We start from the raw sequence: 21,289 nt of genomic DNA, 5'->3' as shown, positions 1-21,289 counted from the left end.
ATCAGTAGACTCCAAGACCTAGGCCTCAATATCTCTTTGTGCAACTGGATCCTTCGTATCCTCATTTGCAAACCTCAGGTCAGTCGGATTGGCATCAGCTTCTCTACATTCACCATGAACACAGTTGCACCACAAGGCTGCGTGCTTAGCCCTCACACTACTTACTTTACACTTAGGAGGCAAGTACAGCTCCAATGTCGTATGGAATTTTGCTGACGACACCACTGTTGTTGCCTGAATCAAAGGTAGTGACGAATCAGCATATAGGAATGAGATTGAACATCTGGCTGAGTGGTACCACAACACCAAAATCTCACTCAATGTCAGCAAAACTAAACTGATTATTGACTACACCAGGATGTGGAAACCAGAAGTTCATGAGCCAGTCCTCACCAAGGGAACAGAGGTGGAGAGGGTTATCAATTATAACTTGGCCAGTGTTATCATTTCAGTGTATCTTTCCTGGGTCCAGCGTCATGGCACAGAAAGCATGGTAGCATATCGACTTTCTTAGAAGTTTGTGCAGATTCAGCATGTCATCTAATACCCTGATAGATGCACAATGGAGAGTATATTGATTGACAGCATCATGAATAGGAACACCAATGGCCTTGGATGGAAAAGCCGACAAACAGTATTGGATACAGCCCAATCTATCCTTCACCATTGAGCACGTTTAGAAGGAGTGTGTCACAGGAAAGCAGCATCCATTAACAAGGTCTTCCACCATCCAGGCTATGCTCTTTCCCATCATGGAGGTACAGGAACCTCAGGTCCCACATCACCAGGTTAGGAACCCTTCAACTTCTTGAACTGAAGGGGATAACTACACACTCCAACAATGAACTGATTCCACAAGCTATGGACAACCTGTGGACTCACTTTTAATGTCTCTGCAAGTTATATTCTTGATATTTATTTTTATTATTTCTTTTTTTCCCTTTTTTAAACATTTGCATAGTTTGCACATTGGTTGTTTGTCCTTATCTGTTGTTCGTTGTTTCAAGAAAAGTAAACTCAGTATAGTAAACAGTGACATATACATATTTACTTCAATAATACATTTATTTTGAACTTTGAACTATTGGAAAGAGAATACAGACAGCAGCTCTTTCAGAAAGCTAGTATGGGCACAAAGGGGCTGAATGGCCACCTTCTGTATTATGACTCAATAAGAAAGAAAGGAGGTAAATTAAATTTTCTTAAAATCTGAAAAATCAGTAAGTGTCCTACCAATCTGAACTTGCACAAGGCAACTAGGTTGGGGAGTGGAGGTACTCAAAAATTTGTTTACCCTTGAAAGGAGCATATTGCATGTTTTATCAGAAGATGAACTAGACTGTCCCCTTTTGTGCCCACCTTTGTGAAAAAGGTAACATGGATCTTAAGCTATAGATGAATGAAAGTTATCTTCATCACAGCAAGCGTACCAACATTTTTGAAGCAATGGAGATATTAGAAGCAATAAGTGGAATACATTTGATTGTGTGCAGATGTCAGCCATATGATTGGTGTCAAATGTGGAGTGTATATATGGTGATATTGTCACTCCCACCACAGGATATGCTCTTCTATATCCAGTTGTTTTATAGTTGACTTAACTTCCCAGTTCCTTTAGTTCCTTCTGGATGTCCCAGAGGGTGTCGGCACTCTTCCTCAGCTGGGCCACCTCATCTTCTTTCAGGGTTTGGTTGATGACAGCAGTCAGACCCTCAGCACTCAGGACACAGGGCAAGCTCAGGAAGACCTCGTTTGCTATACCATACATGCCCTGGGGAAAGGTAATGTTACATTGTTACAGGAGAACTCTGCATTATTTCCAGACAATAAAGCTAGTGTTGCATTTACACATGACCAATTAGGCACACATTGTTCTTTCCAACTAAAAATATACCACAACACACACTGGAAGAACTCGGCAGATCAAGCAGCATCTACTGAAAAGAATAAACAGTTGACTTTTCGGGGTGAGACCCTTCTTCAGGGCTGGAAAGAAAGGGGGAGCATGCCAAAATGAAAAGGTGGTGGGAGGGGAAGGAGTGTAGCTGGAAGTTGATAGGTGAAGCCAGGTGGGTAGAAATGGTAAAGAGCTGGAGAGGAAGGAATCTGCTAAGAGGAGAGTGGACAATAGGAGAAAGGGAAGGAGGGGATGATAGGCAGGTGAGAAGGGGCAAGAGGCCCGAGTGGGGAATAGAAGAAGAGGGGATGGGGAGTGAATTATTTTTTACTGGAAGGAGAAATCGATATTCATGCCATCAGGTTGGAGGCTACCCAAAAGGTACAAGATGTTGCTCCTCCATGCCAAGAGTGGCCTCATTGTGGCTATAGAGGAAGCTATGGACTGACACGTTGGAGTGGGAATGGGAATCAGAATTAATATGTTCAGTCACTAGAAAGTTCCGCTTTTGGGTGGATGGAGCAGAGGAGCGTGACAAAGCGGTCCCATTTAACCAGGAGGCAGATAAAAAGACAAAAAGGGAGCAAAACCATGGAGCAGTTCAAAGGAGCCCCGGTGCACATCGGTATAAACAAAGCCTCACTTTTGATTTTATGTCTGTGAGTCTGCAAGGAAACACATCCGAAAGGAGGATGTATCCAAAAAAAAGCAGGAACATCTGAAAAGCAGTAAGTGTGGTCAAATTCCACAGCAGAGCTCTGCTCAATGGAAAGTCTGCACAGTAACAGTGGGTTGCTGGAATTAGTTCTTACTTGAAAGGTGTAAAGTGACAGGAGTAGTTTAACCTTAATGGATGGAATAAAGGGAACAGCAATAAGTCAGCCACCTTTTTCACACCTCGCTGATTTTCCTGATTGCTCAATGTCAGAGTGAGGCAAACAAGCAATAGTGTAGACTGTCAACTTGTCAAATTAAGAATCTAAGAAAAGTGCCACATCATGAGTAAGGAGGAAAAATATATTTTTTAAAAATAACAATGGCAAATTGCCCTTAAAGGAGTTAGGATACAAATAAACAAAGAAATGGAAGCTTCATCACTATGAACTGGATTAATTCCAATTTAGATACTGCATTCTTTGCTGGCATCTCAGCTAGGGAAGGAGTTTATGGAAGAAAGGCCGTGCAGATGCACTAATACTAAGGCAGCAAAACAATGATAAGAAGATGCATAGAATGGGCTTTTGTTCTCATAAATGTAGATGGTTACATAATGGTCCCTCACATTTCAAACAGATTAAAGGATTATATATGATGAGGAGAGAAACTTTATTTTACCAGCATGCAAGTCCACAACAAAGAGGACACAACTCTAAAAACGAGCATTCGGGCACTAAGGGATGGTAGAAGTAGTCATGTGCTCATTCAAATGGTATACAGAACCCAGGACAATTTCTTCCACAGAACTATTATAGTGGGAACAGAACTGAAAACTTCAAAACTACAGTTACTACACTTTGTTGGGGTAGGTTATTAAAAGTTAAGGAATTAAAGTTGATGGCTGGGTGGCAGAGGTGTTTTTAAACCAATTCCAATTTGGCCCATGCCTGATTTTAGTATTTATTCAAAATCCAATGTATCAATTGGGGATAACTTTCCAATACAAGTAGACAACTTAGCTGTTAACACTCAATCTTGAGCCCAGATATCTGGTGATATTTGAGCTCATTTTACAAACCCCAAACTTACTTGAGTGCCAAAGAACTTAAAGAAGCTTTCTTTAAAGAAAAGCCTGTGCACACTGTTCTGTTATGTTGTGCAGTGCAGAGGAGGCAACAAGGATGTGTTGACTGTGGATGGTAATACGCCACAGCTTAGCCTTAATTCAGTGCACATGATAAGTTACTTCGGAGCCCATTCTTGTTATCACACTTTAAGATTTGATATCATCAGTTGGCACAGCTGGTAGAGCAGCTGCCTCATAGTTCCTGGGCTCAATCTCTAGGTCTGTTTATGTGGAGTTTGCTTGCTTTCTCTGTGACATCAGGGGTTTCCTCCTATATCCCACGGGGATGCAAGTTGGAAGGTTAGTTGGCTCGTGCATGGATAAGAGTAGAATCTGGAGGGTTTTGTTGAGAAAATGGCAAATATAGACCAGAGGAAATGGAATTACTCCTACAGTTAACATCAACTCAAAGGGATGAATGTATGAAAAGAGAAAATAATGAAATCACAGTTGTTATCCTGCATTCACGGGAACACTGAATTTTGGAACAATGAAGTTCGAGACTACCCAACACCTGAATGATCCACAATTAATAATTCTGAATCACATCAGACTAGAGCCAGGTGATGTAGATCTGAACATGTAGGTTATCCCTAGTGGTACATAGCTCATTCGCAATTGCCAATGCATCAGTTTTGTTTTAAAAAGCATGACAGTGGTAGAAACTATCCTCAGCCTAATACGTTAACTTGAACACACATGACCATTCCTTGCTGCCAGAGTAGAACTCACTCTGTGTTTCTGGAGGTGGAGAGTGACCGACAGGTCCTCCCTAGTGAAGAGATGTGCTTTTGCCATCTTCTGCCGGTTTCCCAGGGATTAGTCTTCAACTATACGTTACTCTCCACCTCTTTCTGGTAAGTATGTCAAAATTATCAAAAGGATGCACTTTATTTCCATATTCCTTTTTGATACAGGTGGAGGCTACTTCTCATTCTCATCCTTGAGTTTAGCCTGGTCACACAGCAATCCCAATCCCTACCAACATTCTGTCACCTATTCTCCTCAACCCCCATCAATTCTCCTATTACTACAGGGAATCACTGAGCACGGACACAAGCCATTAAGCTGACCAGCTCCTTTCTGGCTATCATTTGCACTAATCTCATTTTCTTTTCCCCATATTTTTGTCAACTCCCCTCCCCCACCACTCACCTGTGTACTAAGGCTACTTGCAGTGGCCAGTTAAGCTCCCAACCCACAGTTTGGGGATGTCAGAGGAATCCGAAGCACTTAGGGTAAACCCTTATCATCACAGGGAAAATATGTGAACTCCACAGAGAAAACGCCAGAGGTCAGGGTTGAACTTGGGCCACCGAAATGAAAGCTGTTACAGGTCTTAAAGAAAGTAACAATTGAATTGGACCATAACTATCAAATAAATCCTTTTTGAAACTTGCAGCTCAAGTGATGTGCCCCGTGTGCTTCTTTCTCTCCAGCTTGTGATTCAATAAAATTAATTACAATATCGAGTTACATCAACACTACCATAATCACTGGTTGTGGGTAAACGAAGAATTAAGCTGCCCGCTGTGGTGTTAGGTTTCCAGCAATTACTTCCCCCATTCCTTTACTCTGCAGCAGAGTGTCACTCGTTGAAAAAAGTGTCTGCTATTGCGAGCAATGAGTACCGATGAGACACACAAACAGTGTCAATAACTTGGGTTTCATTAACTCTGTAGCACACTCCACTATATTTCTAGCACTCTATCTTCACACTTCCAGCATCTCAAGTTTGTCTTTGCACCTACACAAAAGCAGTGAATTGCAAGGCTTCATTTTTTTTTTATGTTTTTCTTAAAATTTTAGATTTGGAGACACAGGAGTCACAGGCCCTTCCAGACCAATGTGCCCATGCCACCCAATTACCCCCTTGTGACCAATTACCTATATGATTATGCCCTTCTTTATCATATATGCATAAAATAAAGAATGATGTGAAAGGACATTCAGTCTATTGTGTACATGCTAGCTCAAAGGGCAATTCAATTTCTCACGTGTTTCCCCCATCCCTCTAATGACACGTTAAGGTTGTTTTACTTAATTCTGAAGCATTCGGTATTTTACATGACTTGGAAAGTCTAGCAGAATAAACAGGGTGAATGAAGATTTGTCACTATTTATGAAAAGGGATAGTAATATAGATTTTGAAAAAACTCCCACCGTATTTCAGCTAATGTTAAAAATCTTCATAACATTTCTATTTGGCCAGCTGAAAGCTTCTAATTCATTGAGTGTCAAAATCCTAACTTGTATTGGGATAAAAGATGAATTAGTCTAATGATCAATATCAGATATATTATTATAGAAAAAGTTGAGTGCAAAAGCCAAATCCTTTGGTTAAGATGGAAAGTATTGTGTGACATGTATTTCCAGGAAATCGGGTGATGATGGGGAGCACTTGATGAATATTTCTTCAGTATTAATATTACTCAGATTCTTGGTTTAACACAGCTCTGCAAGTATTAAGGCAAGACATCCTCATTTACTTTCTATGGCTTACAGCTGCTTGAAAGTTCTGGCATTCTGCAGAGAACCACATTAGTAGTGTGGAGTTGCTCAGTGAAATGGACAAAAAGAACTACAGGTTATTTACAGATTTTTGTATTCATTGTATTCCCTTTAATCTTTTCCATTATTTAAGTATCATTTAAAATTACTTTTTTAAGTCATTAGAATTTTGAAAAATACTCAGAATATCAGGGACGTGCTAAAGTGTTTGGTCTCATTTAGCTTTATGTCAAACATATAAAGATGTGACAATCCTTAAGGTTGTTATAGCAGGGGTGGTAATGGGGGACAAGCTCCCACTACCCATTAAGTGCTCCCAATGGTGTGCGGCTCAAGTAGCCTCTGACAACCAAGTTCACCTCCTGGCCTTCACGTGGATTAGCTACTAAGCCCAGCAGAACAGTTTCTACTGACGGGAGAAGGGACAAAGGGGCCTTAAAACTAGTCGCTTCCGGCAGATGGGGCTCATCAGCCATGGTTGGCAGCTCATCTAGGAGAAGAAAACTCGAATCTCAAACCTCCACTGCCTTGTGGCTAGATCCGCTCATAGGAAAGGCTTCAGGAGTAAACCCCGAGGGAAAAATCCAGAGCTGGAGTCACTAAGGCCATCCTACAATGAGTTCAATGCTGACTGGCAACTCCTGCGATGCTGCTGGTACCAAACTGCATCAGGCTCTGTTATTCCTTTTGGGTTCATCAGATACATGGAAAGAGGGAACTTGCTACATGGCCACCAGCTTGCCCTCCATATCGTACTGGCCAGGCTTGCATATCTACACAGGTAGGACACAATATCTATGGTCAACTGTGACTGATGGAGACTCCCACTCAATCATGGAGAAAGTAAATAATACAGTCAGCATCTCCTTGTAGCAAGAGGGACAGACAAGTGGCAATACCAAGTGGAGACAGGAAGAAAATCCTCATTGAGAGTTACGATTGTAGCAAGACTTATTAAGAAACCATACTGGCAAGGAAAATGTTCCAGGAAGATCACCTGTTAGACTAACCATGTGTTACTTCACATTTCAGCAATTAATGGTTGGAGATCCCAACACTGACGGATAATCACTCAATCAAATCACACAATTAAATAAATTACTTTGTTATCCAGTAAGGTTTCATACCTTCACCATAGTGGACACTGGGTGAATTCTTCTCAGATTTTTCACAATGGATTCAGTTAGTTCGGCAACACTGAAGCCAATAGCCCAGTTGGTGTAACCCTTCAGTTTAATCACCTCATAGGCACTAGAAAAGATCAGAAATTATATCAGGCATTTATCTATCCAATAACAGACTCAACTAAAAATGAGAGAATTGCATGACAACAATTTTATTAATGACAAACTAGAATTAATTATGCTTTTCTGTACAATTTGGAGTACAAAACTTCTTGCAGAATAACTAGCTGGGATGCAAAATCTGTGTCACACTGATTTTGGTTGTCACAATCGCTACATTATATTGTCCTGTCTACAGTGAAGTTATAGGAAGAAATTCATAAATGTACCAATTGTAGCTGCCAACATCCAGATCAAGGGCCCCTGTCATCCAGGCCATGCTGTCTTCTCACTACTACCACTGGGTAGGAACCTTAGATCCCACACCACCAGTTATTACCCTTCAATCAACAGGCTCCTGAACCAGTGTGGATAACTGCACTCACATCAACTCTGAGCAGATTCCACAACCAACAAACCCACTTTCAAGGACTCCACACCTCATGTTTCCAGATTTACCTATCTATTTACTTGCACAATTTGTCATGATGGTGACATAAGCACATCTTGGTAACACATTGACTTTGAGGTATATACATATTTTGATAAGTTTATTTTGACTTTGGAAGTTCACTGCTACTTGTGAAGCATCATCAGGTCATACAAACACCAGTCTTCTGTACTGGAATCTATCGTAGTGTTTTATTTTACTGAATTGATTACAATGATAATAGGTGTTGACAGTTTAATGCCCATCTCAGTAGCATTCAATACAAAATTTGTGACATCCATTAAGATTCAGTATTCCACACCTTCTTCACCACCAACACCATGTTCATGTTGTGAATCTGAAAGATTCTGCAAGCAGTCCGGGTTTCACGTGAGCACAAACCTCCTATCCTTTGTGAGACTTTGCTGGCTCCCACATTTGGAAGAACCACAGACCTATAATTTACCATCAGGCCACCGGAAGAACGTTTTCCTTCAGCAACATGGCTGAAAAGTGGAATTCTTTATGCCACAGCTTTTGATGCTGAAACAATTAGAGCTTTCAGGTCTGTAACTGACTGGTTTGTTTTGCGAGGGCAAGGACATCTAGCGAAATTAAGGAATGATAGTCAAAATTGAGGTTTTCAAATCACCAGTAGGACATTAAAACAGTAGACCAGATTTGACTGGCTGACCAACCTACTCCTGGTCTATACTTTACAATAACAAGTGCAATTCACTGCATTGAATCATCTGGAGTGATGAAAGATATTGGGTAAATTACTGACCCTTTCATTTTTTTTTATATACAGGCGAATTTAGTTATTGTTTTCCAATTCTAATTTTGTGCATGGGAGCAACAATATACATTAACGAAGTTACCTATAATGCTATTTTCCAATCTGGAAATTATTGTGTAATTTAAGTGATGAACTAGACAAGAGCAGCAGTATGCTGCCAACATATTATTTTGATTGTTCAAACTCCAGTTGAAAACAAGGTCCAAAGCAGCACACATTTTCAGAAGTGTAAGTGTACACCCAGTACTCATTTCAGAGGTTGGTGTTGTGGGTGGAGTTGGTGGGGTATCAGTGAACGTATGACAGAAACAGAGAGGAGGACAAGTTGGTGACTGCCTGTTAGGCATTTGGGGCAGGAGTGGAATCTGGGGGGGGCAGACATTTTAATTGTGGTCAGCTGGGAAAACAATTGCAGGGTAGAGTGGGCAACAGGTCAGTGTGATAGAAAATTGGAGGTGATCAGTAAAGTAATAAAGGGTTAGAGTAAACCATACACATGTGCTGAGTGTCGACCAGGACAACATGGTCCAGTTCCCTGCAATGCTCCAAAGCAGCACTGCAAGGGGTGTGTTGTCCTCCAGTGCATCTGAAATTGGGTAGGGCACAAGGGAGACTCGTGCATTATCAAATATCTGGAGTTGTATAATGCTGAAAAAATGCAGCTGGCTCTCTAGATAGCTATCTTTTAATAAAGTGTTGCTGTTGACAAGAAACTGTTTTAAAAAACCTTTCTAAATTTTTATTGTGTCAATGCATTTTTATGATGCTTGGTTAAAGCATTTCTTAATCCCAATGAAAATGGCTTGTAGCCAGTTCATTTCCAACAACGCCTAATGCTAATCTTTACACTTAAACATTAATGTGTACCTGTCCACAACCATTTTATGCACTTCCTTCCAGTTCTCCTTGTCCTGGGCAGTTCCAATTTCAGGATTCAGTTGCTGCAACCCAACTCCTGCCACATTGACGCCGCTCCAAACCGGAACTATAAAAGCAAAGACTTGGAATGTAGACCATCCGGTTCCAGATAATGATGGGCAAAACACCAAAACACTAGCTGTGTACAATAGCTAGTGTTACATGTGCAATGATACATACAACATATCACATTCAACTTTAACAGCTTTGTGCCAATTTAAATTTGTATTATATTCACTATTGATTTGTACTTCAGGGAGTGTGAAGCGCAGAATCAAATATTGCTGTGATGATTGTACGCTCTAGTATCAATTGTTTGGCGACAATAAAGTAATAAAGTAAAGTAATCTTTGTATGTGGAGAAAATGGCTATATTTAACTCAAACAACTGAAATATTTGATTTGACAGCGAGCAACTAATCAGCTTAGCAAATCTTATGCTAACAAAGTGAAACAGCTGGATTGCAGATGTTTTGACAGCATTGCAAAATGCACTCCATTGGTTCCTAAATAATCAAGTCCATGTAATAATAGGATTAAAGTAACATTTAAACCACATTCTGTTTTAACTCTTTGAGCACGGTTACTGGATTGACCGAGTTGAATGCACACAGCACTCAATGGCTTTACCTTTTAGGACATAGCTTCACCTGCGTACCCCACATAAACTCCCCAACTAAAACACGTGTAAATGGAGGGCTGGAGGTTTGGAGCCTCCTGGAACAAATGTCAGTTCCAAGTGGATAACAAGGATGGGTTTAACTGTTCCAACAGCCTGGCTTCCTTGAGATTGACAGGGTTAGAAACAGTTCAATTTGATACAGCTGAAGTGTGCATCACCTGGTGACCTACACTCCAATCACCAAGCCTTACCGCTGGAATCTCCATGTTCACCGAGCACCCACCCATGGCAGCTGGATGGGTGGAGACCAAGTTTCTCAGCCATCAGGTAGCGGAATCTGGCAGAATCCAGATTGCAGCCACTGCCAATCACGCGATTCTTCGGGAAGCCACTAATTTTCCAAGTTACGTAGGTCAAAATGTCCACTAGAAACAGAAACAACAACAAAGCAAATGGTTTGTAGTGTGATCAGCTATAGAACAATGACTCAGTTCAATTATAATATAGCCAGCAGCTATACTTCATGATTTACCATCAGATTTCTGAACAGACCATGAACCCTACCTCACTATTATGCTCCCTTTTGAACTATTTATTTTAATATATTTTTATTGTAATGTACAATATATTTTATGTATTGCAGTGTACTGTGAATTTGCTGTTTTGCAACAATGTATTTCAGTGATGGAAATCTGATTCAGGATTAATTAACCATGTTTCACTGTTTTGATAACTTTTAGTAGTAGAAATTTGACTGAATAGAAATGATAGATATGGAAATTCCCAATTTGTCCTCCTGTCTGCTGAATTTGGCTTCAATTTGTTAAAAGTTTATATGATTTACAAGATCTAAGGTATGACTTAGAGAACTGTTACTTCTGCCTTTAGAGTTTGTGGATGTACGTCCCCCAATACTGGAGCATAGAATTCTGTTTGCAGTTCCACTGAATGAGGGCTTCAGCGATTGTGATGATCATCTTTGTGCCCTATCTGGCACACAGAGTGGATGTGAAAGATGCGATTTTGAAGCACACTGGACCTTTTCTTCAAAGCCTCACCTTCTCCACCAACATTACTCTAAACAGACTTACCAACAATTTATGCTACTTGTGGAAGAGTGGCGGAAAATGCAGGCAGAATAAAATGGAACTAGTATGAATTGATGCACGATGGTCAATGTGCACTTGGTTGGACAAAAGATTCCCTACAGTATGTCTCTTCATGGTACCTTGCAGGCTGCTCATTATCTGCTGCGCCTCCTTTCATTAGGGCAATGACTACATTGTAACAGCAGGAAGTCAGACACTCTGTACGAGCAGCTGCTGTGTGGCAAGCATTATAGCTACCAAATTTGAAAGAAACGCAACCTTTAAAAAGTTCTGTAACTACCTGGATTGGAAACCACAATGATCGTGCAGTTGGGGCTGTATTTTACAATCTGGGGGATGATGAACTTGAAGATGTTGACGTTCCTCTGGACCAGGTTGAGTCGGCTCTCGCCCTCCTGCTGACGTGCCCCCGCAGTCACAACTACCACCCGGGAATTTGCAGTGATGGCATAATCTGTGCAAGGGAGAAACTAGAAAGCTCAGTCACAAGCACAAAAACTAACAGGTGAACTATGAACTGGAGGTACTGAAACCTATCCTTGCTATACGTTATGGAAGAACAAAAAGATTGTGAGTAATTCGTGCATTCGTGGCGACACAGTTAGTACAGCAGTTCCCCTGCAGCTCCAGGCATGAGTGGAGTGTGGACAATCACTATAAGTGGGTGGAGTCCCTCCAGGTTTCCTTTCACTTCATAAAGACATGCAGATTGGTAGCATAATTGACTGCCACAAATTATCTTGAGTGTGTCAGAGAGTGCTAGAGTCGGAGAGGAGTTGCTGTGTGCAGAACGCAGAACATTGCAGCACAGTACCGGCCCTTCGCAATCATTGCGACAGGATGTTTGCTGGTGATGCAGTACGAGGTTTAAAAAGAGCTTGGGTGCTTTCAGCAGGCTGCAATCAGTGTGAAAGGCTATTCATTGGTAAGCAGCGCCAGGTTTAAAAAGAGAGCTATAGTCTTTTCAGCCAGCAACAGTCATAATGATGTATTAGGCACTCAGCAGGGGCTAATAAAGAAAATGATGTGCAATCAGAGTGGCTATTTGTGGGTCAGATAATGTAGGAATGGATAGTGTTTGAGTGTTCAGGCATTGGGCTCAACAGGCTTAGGCAAGCACAAGCTGAGATTCTATGTAAATTTCTAGTAGGGTTTTTTTTCCTGTTAGTATATATCTAGTGCACTGAGAAGTGATCCAGAGTTAGTGATATGTTTCTTATCCAGTCTCCTTGATATCTACATCTGCACCAAGTGCATCGAGCTGCAGCTCCATCGAGATCGTGTTAAGGAACTGGAGCTGCAGCTGGATGACTGTTGGCTCTCACGGGAAAGTGAGGAGGTGATAGACAGGAGGTACTGGGAGGCAGTCGTCTCTAACTGTATGTGAATGCACAGAGTATACAGAGTAAGTTAGGTGACCTTGTTCTCGCAGTTAGAGATCAGCAGGTGTGATGAGTATTGTTGAGTTGTGGCTGAAAGAAGATTATAGTTGTCAGCTTAACGTCCAAGGATACACATTGTTTCAAAAGGACATGCAGTTAGGCAGAGGGGGTGGGGTGGTTCTGGTGGCAAAACCAAATCCTTAGAAAGAGATGACAGAATTGGTGGATGTAGAATAGTTGTGGGTAGAGTTAAGAAACTACAAGGGTAAAAAGACCACGATGGGAGTTAGATACAGAGCTCCAAACAGTAGCCAGGATGTGGGCTACAAATTACAACAAAATGTAACTAAAAAAAGCCATAAAGGAAAAGATGAAATATGAAGGTAAGTTGGCCAATAACATAAAAGCTGATACAAGATTTTGCAGAATGCCAGAGATGCCTTGGTGCCAGGGGGAAGAAGTGAACATCACTGCTATTACTAAGGAGAAGGTATTTGGGAAGCTTGAAAGTCTGAAGGTAGATAAGTTACCAGGACAAGATGGACTACACCCCAAGGTTCCAAAAGAGGTAACTGAAGAGATTTTGGAGGTATTAGTAATGATCGTTCAAAAATCACTAGATTCTGGAATGGAAAATTGCAAATATCATTCTCCTCTTTAAGAAGGGAGGGAGTCAGAAGAAAGATAATTATAGGCTAGCTAGCCTTTCTTCAGTGGTTGGAGAGATTTTGGAGTCTATTATTAAAGATGAGATTTCGGTGTACTTGGAGACACATGACAAAATAGGTCAACATCAGCATAATTTGCTTAAAGGGAAATCTTGCCAGACAAACTTGTTGGATTATTTGAGGAAATAACTGGTAGGATAGACAAAGGAGAGTCAGTGGATGTGGTTAACTTGGATTTTCAGAAGGCACTTGACAAGATGCTGCACTTGAGGCTGCTTAACAAGGGAAGAGCTCATGGTATTACAGGAAAGGTACCAGCATGTATAGAAGATTGGCTGACTGGCAGTAGGCCGAGTGGGAATAAAGATGGTCCTTTCTGGTTAGGTGCCAGTGACTAGTCCTGTTCTGCAAGGGTTGATGTTGGACTGTTTCCTTTCACGTTATATGTCAATGATTTGGATGAAGGAATTGACAACTTTGTAGACAAGTCCATGTTTGCTGATGATACGAAGATAGATGGAGGGCCAGGTAGTATTGAGGAAGCAGACAGGCTGCAGAAGAACGTAATACAGATAATGAGAATGGGAACGGAGGAAGCAGATAGAATATAGTGTATGGAATTGCATGGTCATGTGCTTTGGTAGAAGGAATAAAGGTGAGTTCGAGATTTGAAATGTGGAGAAAATTTTTTTTTTTTTTTTTAAATCATACATGCAAAGGGACTTGGGAGTCCTTGTGCATGACTCCCTAAAGCAATCTTGAAGAAAGGTCTCGGCCCAAAATATTGACTGTTTGTTCATTTCCATGGATGCTGCCTGACCCGCTGAGTTCCTCCTGCACTTTGTCTGCATTTTCCTAAAGGTTAACTTGCAGGTTGAGTCGGTAAAGAAAGGAAATTTAAATTTCTAGAGGAGTAAAATACGAAAGCAAGTATATAGTGCTGAGGCTTTACAGTATAAGTATTGGCCAGGCCACAACACTTGGGAGTATTGCGAGCACTTCTTGGCCACTTATCTAAGTAAAGATGTGTTGGCTTTGGAGAGGGTCCAGAGAAGGTTCACGAGAATGATCTCAGGTGTGAAAGGACTAACATATGAGGAGCATTTGATTGCTCTGGGCCTGTGTTTGCTGGAGTTTATAAGGATTAGGGGGATCTCATTGAAAGACGAATCAAGCTTATTGTCATTTAATTATATACATATACATGGATGTGGACAGGATGTTTCCTATTGTGAGAGTGCCTCACAGCCTCAGAGTACAGGGACATCCATTCAAAGCAGAGATGAGGAAATATTTCTTTAGCCAGAGGGTGGTGAATCTGTGGAATTCACTGCCACAGATGGCTGGGCAAGCCAAGTCATTGGGTACAGTATTTTTAACGCAGAGTTTGATAATTTATTGATTAATCAGGGCATCATCAAAGGTTACAGGGGAAAGGGGAGAAGGCAGGTGGATGGGGTTGACAGGAATAATGAATTAACCATAGGGAATGACAGAAAAGACTCAATGGGCTGAATGGCCTATTTCTGTTCCTATATCTTACAGTCTTCAGTCCAGTGTTGTACCAACCTTTTAACCTACATTAAGATCAATCTAATCCTTTTCTCCTACATAGCCCTCCAATTTTCTATCATCCATTGGCCTATCTAAGAGTTCCTTAAATGCCCCTAATATACCTGCCTCCACCAACATGCACCAAACACCCTTTGGGTAAAACGCTTCCCTCTGACATTTGCCCAATATTTTCCTTCAATTATTTTAAAATTACATCCCTGTATATTAGCTATTTCTGCCCTGGGAAAATGTCTCTAGCTCTCCTCTCAATTTGTGCCTTTTAACATCTTGTACACATTCACCAAGTCACATCTCATCTTCCTTTGTTCCAAAGAGAAAAGCCCTAGTTCACACAACCTGTCTTCATAAGACACGCCCTCTAGTCCAGAGTATTCTGGTAAATCTCCTTGCACCCTCTCCAAAGCTTCCACATCCTTCCTATAATGAGATAACAAGACTGAACACAATATTCCGAGTGTAGTCTAGAGCTGTAACGTTACCTCTTGGCTCTTGAACTCAATTTCCCAACTAATGAAGGCCAACACACCACACACCATCTTAACTTGCCCAGCAGCTTTAAGGGATCTATGGACCCAGACCCAAATATCCCTCAATAAGTGTTTGATGGGCACCTTTAACTCGGTGAGCTTGATTCTCTGTTGCATAACTCTGTGACACAATGATCTTCATTACCTTTGTTAGCCACAATCTTTGGAGTTTTAAGGAACAGACTACCATGAAGAAGATCCATCATCTCTCCTTTCAGTTTGTCTTCCAGAACATCAACCAAAGCCATCTCATCAGTAAGCTCCTGAGAAAGAAAGCAGTGTACTGTCACATGGTGATTTCTCCGTATACTCCACCCCAGTATGAACATATAAGGCAACAGGAACAATTGAACCAGCAAAAGTAGGTATCTCACCCCTCAACCTTATCCACCACCATTAAGTATCCAATAGTTATGTTTTATTCCTTTGTTTAAACCTATTTAGGCAAATCTCCAAAAAAAATTACAATGAGAGCCTAACATGCTACCAAGTTCTATGAGGAAGAGATGCCCCCCCCCCCACTGAGAATCCACATTCTCACATGTTACCTAGCAACAGTGGGATACTGAGCTGCGGAGGAATTTACATCATGTGCAAGAAATGAAGATGCTGAGGCTGTTCAGTTAGAAGCAAAGAGGGTAAAAGGGAGATTTAACAGAGTTGTTCAAAATTCTGAGAAACACAAGCACAAACCATTCCCAATGCCAGAAGATGATTCAAGACAGATGCTAAAGAATGAGGGGATAGGAAAAGACCTCTTTCATTCAATAATACAATATAGTGCAAACAGTGTTTCTTCCAGGCTGAGAATTTGTGTACTCAGTCTGCTTAAAGGTGTTGCAGGGGTTATATGGATACACCTTTCATAAGGTAAAACTGTTCTCTTTTGCTTGGTATACAAATATAATTATCTTGTGTTTTAATCAGATAACCATCACAGTGCTGAACTTTCTGTTGAATCACAGTTAACAATTTGTGAAAATAAATCTATCATCAATTCAGATGTTGCACTATGTGCCAAGTATTTAGTATTTAAGATGGAAACTACATTTGTTCAAAACAACATCCCACGAGTCCAAACTTACCTTCAAGAGAATGCTGATAGCACAGGCCATCCCAACTTGGCCCACACCCACAATGGTGACCTTATTTCTCGAAGCATCGGACTGAGCTTGAGAGACAGGGGTGATAAGCTTCTGCTCCACGCTTGCCATGTTTTCTGACTACTAATAAAATAATTTTTAAAAGGATTTTAAATAATAATACATTTTGTCTTACTTCCAAAAATATCTAAATGATCACACAAAACACTGCAAGAACTCAGCAGGCCAGGCTGCATCTCCAGCCTGCTGACTTCCTCCATCATTTAGTTCTCGTTGCTTGGATTTACGCATCTGCAGATTGTCTCGTGTTTGTGGATCTAGATGATCATATCTTTTTAGTAAATGCTGTCAAGTATAAGCGCGATGACCTACTGAAATTAAATGTTGTCACCTAAACTTAGACATATTGCATTAGGGCACCACAGTAGCATAGTGGTTACCGTGATGTCATTGGTGTTCAGGGTGTCAGAGTTCAGAGTTCATTTCCCACACAGTCTGTAAGGAGTTTGTACATCCTGCCCATGAACCTGTGGGTTTCCTTTGGGTGCTCCAATATCCTCCCACAGTCCAAAGCTGTGCCAGTTAGTAGGTTGCTTGATCACTGTCAATTGTCCTGAGATTAGGCTATTATTAAGTAGCTGGGCCATGCAGCTTGATGGACACTGTAACTCTAAGTAGGTAAATAAATAATTTATTTGTTAGATAACCATATGTTTTACAGCTACAAAGAAACCTCTATATAATGCTAAACAGGGCTTGTACTCTAGTTTAAACTACTATCAACAGGCTAAATGCCATTGTACAGATCTGATTTATGTTGGGGGCCAGGGAATGGAATTCTTTCCATTACAGGCACGTTGTCAGCACCATGCATTTTCCAAGTAAGAGTCCTGTCTCACACAGCTATACGCCCATATCAAACAGTGGTTACATCTCAATGACACTGAAAAGGACTGGGCCACCCTGAGATTGTGAGAGGTGCTACCAACTGATACAGGCTTTCTCTCGTCAATGAAGAACTGAAAAATTAGAAAAATGATAACAGTCCATCCACTGCTGCTCATCTTGATAAGCATAAAATGAAACTTCAGTTATAGCACACTCCTGCAAGTGGAAAGCACATGCCAGTTTTTCACAACCTTGCTACTATAGAAGAGGAGTCATTAACTAGAGGGCCTGGGTTAGTGGGGCAGGGAATAGGAAATTTAGAGGAATCAAAGGAAGATTTTTTGTCTTTCCCCAGGAGATGTTCAGATTGATTGTTTGTTAGTCTTTATTTATATATAGTTCTTCATCAATTCTATTACATTTATTTTCCTGTAAATGCCTGCAAGAAAATGAATCTCAAGGTAATATACAGTGACATTTGTGTATTTTGATAATAAATTTACTTTGACATATATTGATTTAGAATCTGAAATGTACTGAAGAGCTGGGTCTCAGAGTCCCACAACATTTAAGTATCTAGCTGAAGCATCCAATTACAAAGGTATAGGTGTTAGTTAATAATATTTAGGTCAGTCAGCATAGTGGGATGACATGTCCATTTCTATTCTGTATTGCTATCACTAGTACTAAGAAAATACCTTGCCAGAACTGGCTGACTCAAGATCAGCCCACAAACTCCATCTACCTTTCTTTGGTTTTGAAAGCACAAACAGATTGACACCTCATGCACCACTCAGTCTGGGAACAGCTCTGCCCTGCAAGTCCAGCCTCCCAAGGAACCGGACTGAGCATCTCCCTACACCTTTCACAGGCTGGATGGGGGAGACATTGGTGAGGGTCTGGAGGAGGTCCATGAGAATGATCCTGGGAATGAAAGTGTTAACATGTGAGAAGCATTTGATGTCACTGGGATGGTACTTAATGGAGTTTAGAAGAATGGGGTGGGGGGAGCTCATTGAAAGCTATCAATTTTTGAAAGGCCTAAACGAAGTGGACATGGAAAAGATTTTTCCTATATATGGGGAGTCTGTGACCACAGGGCACAGCCTCGGAATACAAGGATGTCTCTTTAAAAGAGATGAGGAGGAAGTCCTTCAGCCAGAGGGTGGTGAATATATGTAATTCATTGCAACAGATGGATGTGCAGGCCAAGTCTTTCGGTGTATTTAAGCGGAGGTTGACAGGTTCATGATTAGTAAGGTTATGGGGAGAAGGCGAAAGAATGGGGTTCAGAGGGTAATAAATCAGCCATGATGGAATGACTGAGCAGATTCGATGGGCTGAATGGCTTCATTCCGTTTCTATGTCTTATGGTCTTATCTGAACAATCAGATCTGAAACTACCAAGCTCTCCCACTACACTTATTCTTCAATCATTCTGGAAGAAGTGGAAAACGTGTAGCCATCAAGCTGATAATTCACCAGACAACGCACTCGAGAGCAACAGCCACTTGTTCATCTTTTATTTTGGCTTTGAAAACTTGGCTATATATAAATGACCTTGCAGAAAAGTCAACCAGAGAATAGCTACAGCCGACTTCAATGCCAGACTAGATTGAGGCAAGTTTCAAAGTCTTTATTAACTAAACCTTATCCTGAGTTCAGTTCTCTGTATCCAGGTATTAACACCAAAATAAGTTTAAAATATTCATTCAGTATTTCGCTTCAAAAACCCCGTCTCTACCTCCCATTCTGGCCTCTCACACGTCACTTCCCGCTCCTCTCCACCAGTACTCACGTTTTCATTTATCCAGACTAAAAGCTCTAGACTTCTTTTCCTTAACCTCCCATTGAGATTCAAATCCAATATTTTAAAGCCCCTTTGTACTCTGGGCTTTTCTTCATTTTTAAAGTTATTTATTTTGGAGTAAAAGTTTCGAAGCGTTGTGTATAGCTAAATTGGATTTTCCGAAACTCCCCCTCAAACCGCATTCTTTGGTGGGATGCCAAATGGCACACTGTCACAGAAGTGTGAACTAGCCAAGATTATTCGCAAAAGTTAGGCTATTTTTTTTTAAACTCGGCTGTCAGGGATGGGGATCGGCATCCCAGAACTCGTGCAAAGGAGCACAGGAAAGGCCAGTCAAAAGTTCTGCGTCCCAACAAGGTGACATTCAGTTACTTTGTAACCTTGCCTTTAATAATACTGTTTTATCCACGAGCACCAGTTCCAACGTTTTATATTAACGTCTACAGGAGGATGCTATTTAGAAAATAAAGTGCCCCCCATTTTGCAATGTTCACAGTTAAAGAAAATAAAGACTGCAATTTGACTAATTGAAAACAACTCAATACATCCTGTGTCTCGAAAAGTGAAACTTGATGTGGAACGTGCTTTAAAGGTATCAAGTTATCTCTCCCTTGACTTGTATGCACCATTTATCATTTTATTGCCTCTGTATTTGCCACGCTTCTTTCTCAAGGTCAGAATTGATTGATGTGCCCGAGTTACAGAGTAAGCGCTGGAGAATAGACCGAGGAAGCCGCGGTACGGATACGATGTTCCCGCCTGGCAAGTTTCACCGTGTTCACCCTTCTCGGGGCAGCCTGAGAGTTTCGCAAGATCCCCAACTTTCAAAGAGCACTCAGGGGAAAACTTTCAATTAAAATCCTGGCTTTGAAACACAAAAAAATGAAAGCACATAGCGGAACACTGCATTTACTGCCACGTTACCAGGGATCGGATTGCTTTTTTTAAAAAAAATCAACAATACAATTAAAAATAACAAGAACATCGACATAGGCAGTGAAAACACAAGTGTCTTAAAACACGAAACTAGTGAATTAGTTGCAATATGTGCATTAAGACACGTACCAAAACTGCCCCTGGACTCCTCGCTTCTCTACCGCTCCCTGCGCCCGCTGTGTGTTTCTTTATTGTTGAGATGAACGCTTGTTGCTCCTTGTTTCGATGTGATTGGCCAGCACGTCACACTGAGTGGAAGGAAACCGAGCTGCACTTCCTCGCCTGGTCTGTGCTGCTGCCCGACTGTGGCCTTAGGGGACGGTTTGGTGTTCTTCGTAACTAATACCCCGATAAAATTTAACTTCACTTAAAACTTGTGGCATCTGATTACTACAGGTTCTTTCCTCTCCTTTCTTTTCACAATAAGGATTGAAAACTATTATTTTAAGAGCAATCCTCTTTCCACTATGCAGCGAGATAACTTGTCCCTCCTCTCTAAAGCTGGTTCTGCTTGTATAGTGCTTGATAATCAGTAAAAGATATCAAGGTTGAACTTGACGATCAACTTTTATTTACTGCAAACAAGTGAAAATCTGCAGATGCTGGAAGCCAGCGACACGCAGAAAATGCTGGAGGAACTCAGCAGGCCAGGCAGCATCTATGGAAAAGAGTGAACAGTCCACGCTTTCGGCTGAGGCCCTTCAAGGGAAGACTTACATTTCTTCAGGGTAGGCATCCCTGGAAGAGACTTCGCAGTGTAATAGTCCAATCACAAACAAGAGAAAATCTGCAGATGCTGGAAATCGCATTGTCGGCTGTTCACTCTTTTCCATAGACGTTACTTGGTCAGCTCTGTTCCTCCAGCATTTTGTGTGCATAACTTTAGCTGTTTTATGCATTTACATGTAGTAGGAATTTGCTGTGGCGTGTTGGTCAGGGTGCGGACGCAACAAAAAACAGCATTCAACAATTATAAAGGAAGGTATACAGAATTATATATAATTCTTCATTTTTCTCTATAACAGAGGGTAATATATTTGTGGAATTC

At 41.1% G+C, this 21,289-nt stretch overlaps 1 protein-coding gene across 1 annotated transcript; it reads right to left on the bottom strand.

Moving 5' to 3' along the window:
* Positions 1-1,046: 1,046 nt before the first annotated feature.
* On the bottom strand, positions 1,047-20,519 carry LOC140738599 (L-lactate dehydrogenase B chain). Its single transcript, XM_073066121.1, has 8 exons — positions 20,371-20,519; positions 16,590-16,730; positions 15,650-15,767; positions 11,633-11,806; positions 10,495-10,668; positions 9,571-9,688; positions 7,319-7,442; positions 1,047-1,771 (listed from the first exon to the last, which is right to left on the bottom strand). Exons 2-8 carry the CDS (start codon positions 16,716-16,718, stop codon positions 1,598-1,600), a joined length of 1,011 nt encoding a protein of 336 aa, XP_072922222.1. The 5' UTR covers positions 16,719-16,730; positions 20,371-20,519; the 3' UTR covers positions 1,047-1,597.
* Between the last annotated feature and the right edge of the window lie 770 nt (positions 20,520-21,289).

This window comes from Hemitrygon akajei, chromosome 14 (assembly GCF_048418815.1).
Source record: "Hemitrygon akajei chromosome 14, sHemAka1.3, whole genome shotgun sequence".
Classification (NCBI taxonomy): domain Eukaryota; kingdom Metazoa; phylum Chordata; class Chondrichthyes; order Myliobatiformes; family Dasyatidae; genus Hemitrygon; species Hemitrygon akajei.
The sequence above is the reverse complement of the archived record's forward strand: the minus strand, read 5'-3'. Positions and strand labels throughout refer to the sequence as shown.

Bases quoted from the DNA above. Each gene is read 5' to 3' on its own strand.
- LOC140738599 (XM_073066121.1), bottom strand. From the start codon at position 16,718: ATGGCAAGCGTGGAGCAGAAGCTTATCACCCCTGTCTCTCAAGCTCAG. The intron at 7,443-9,570 runs GTACACATTAAT...GATCTTTTCTAG, and splicing joins CATAAAATGGTTGTGGACAG to TGCCTATGAGGTGATTAAAC. The intron at 1,772-7,318 runs GTATGAAACCTT...ACCTTTCCCCAG, and splicing joins CAGTGTCCACTATGGTGAAG to GGCATGTATGGTATAGCAAA.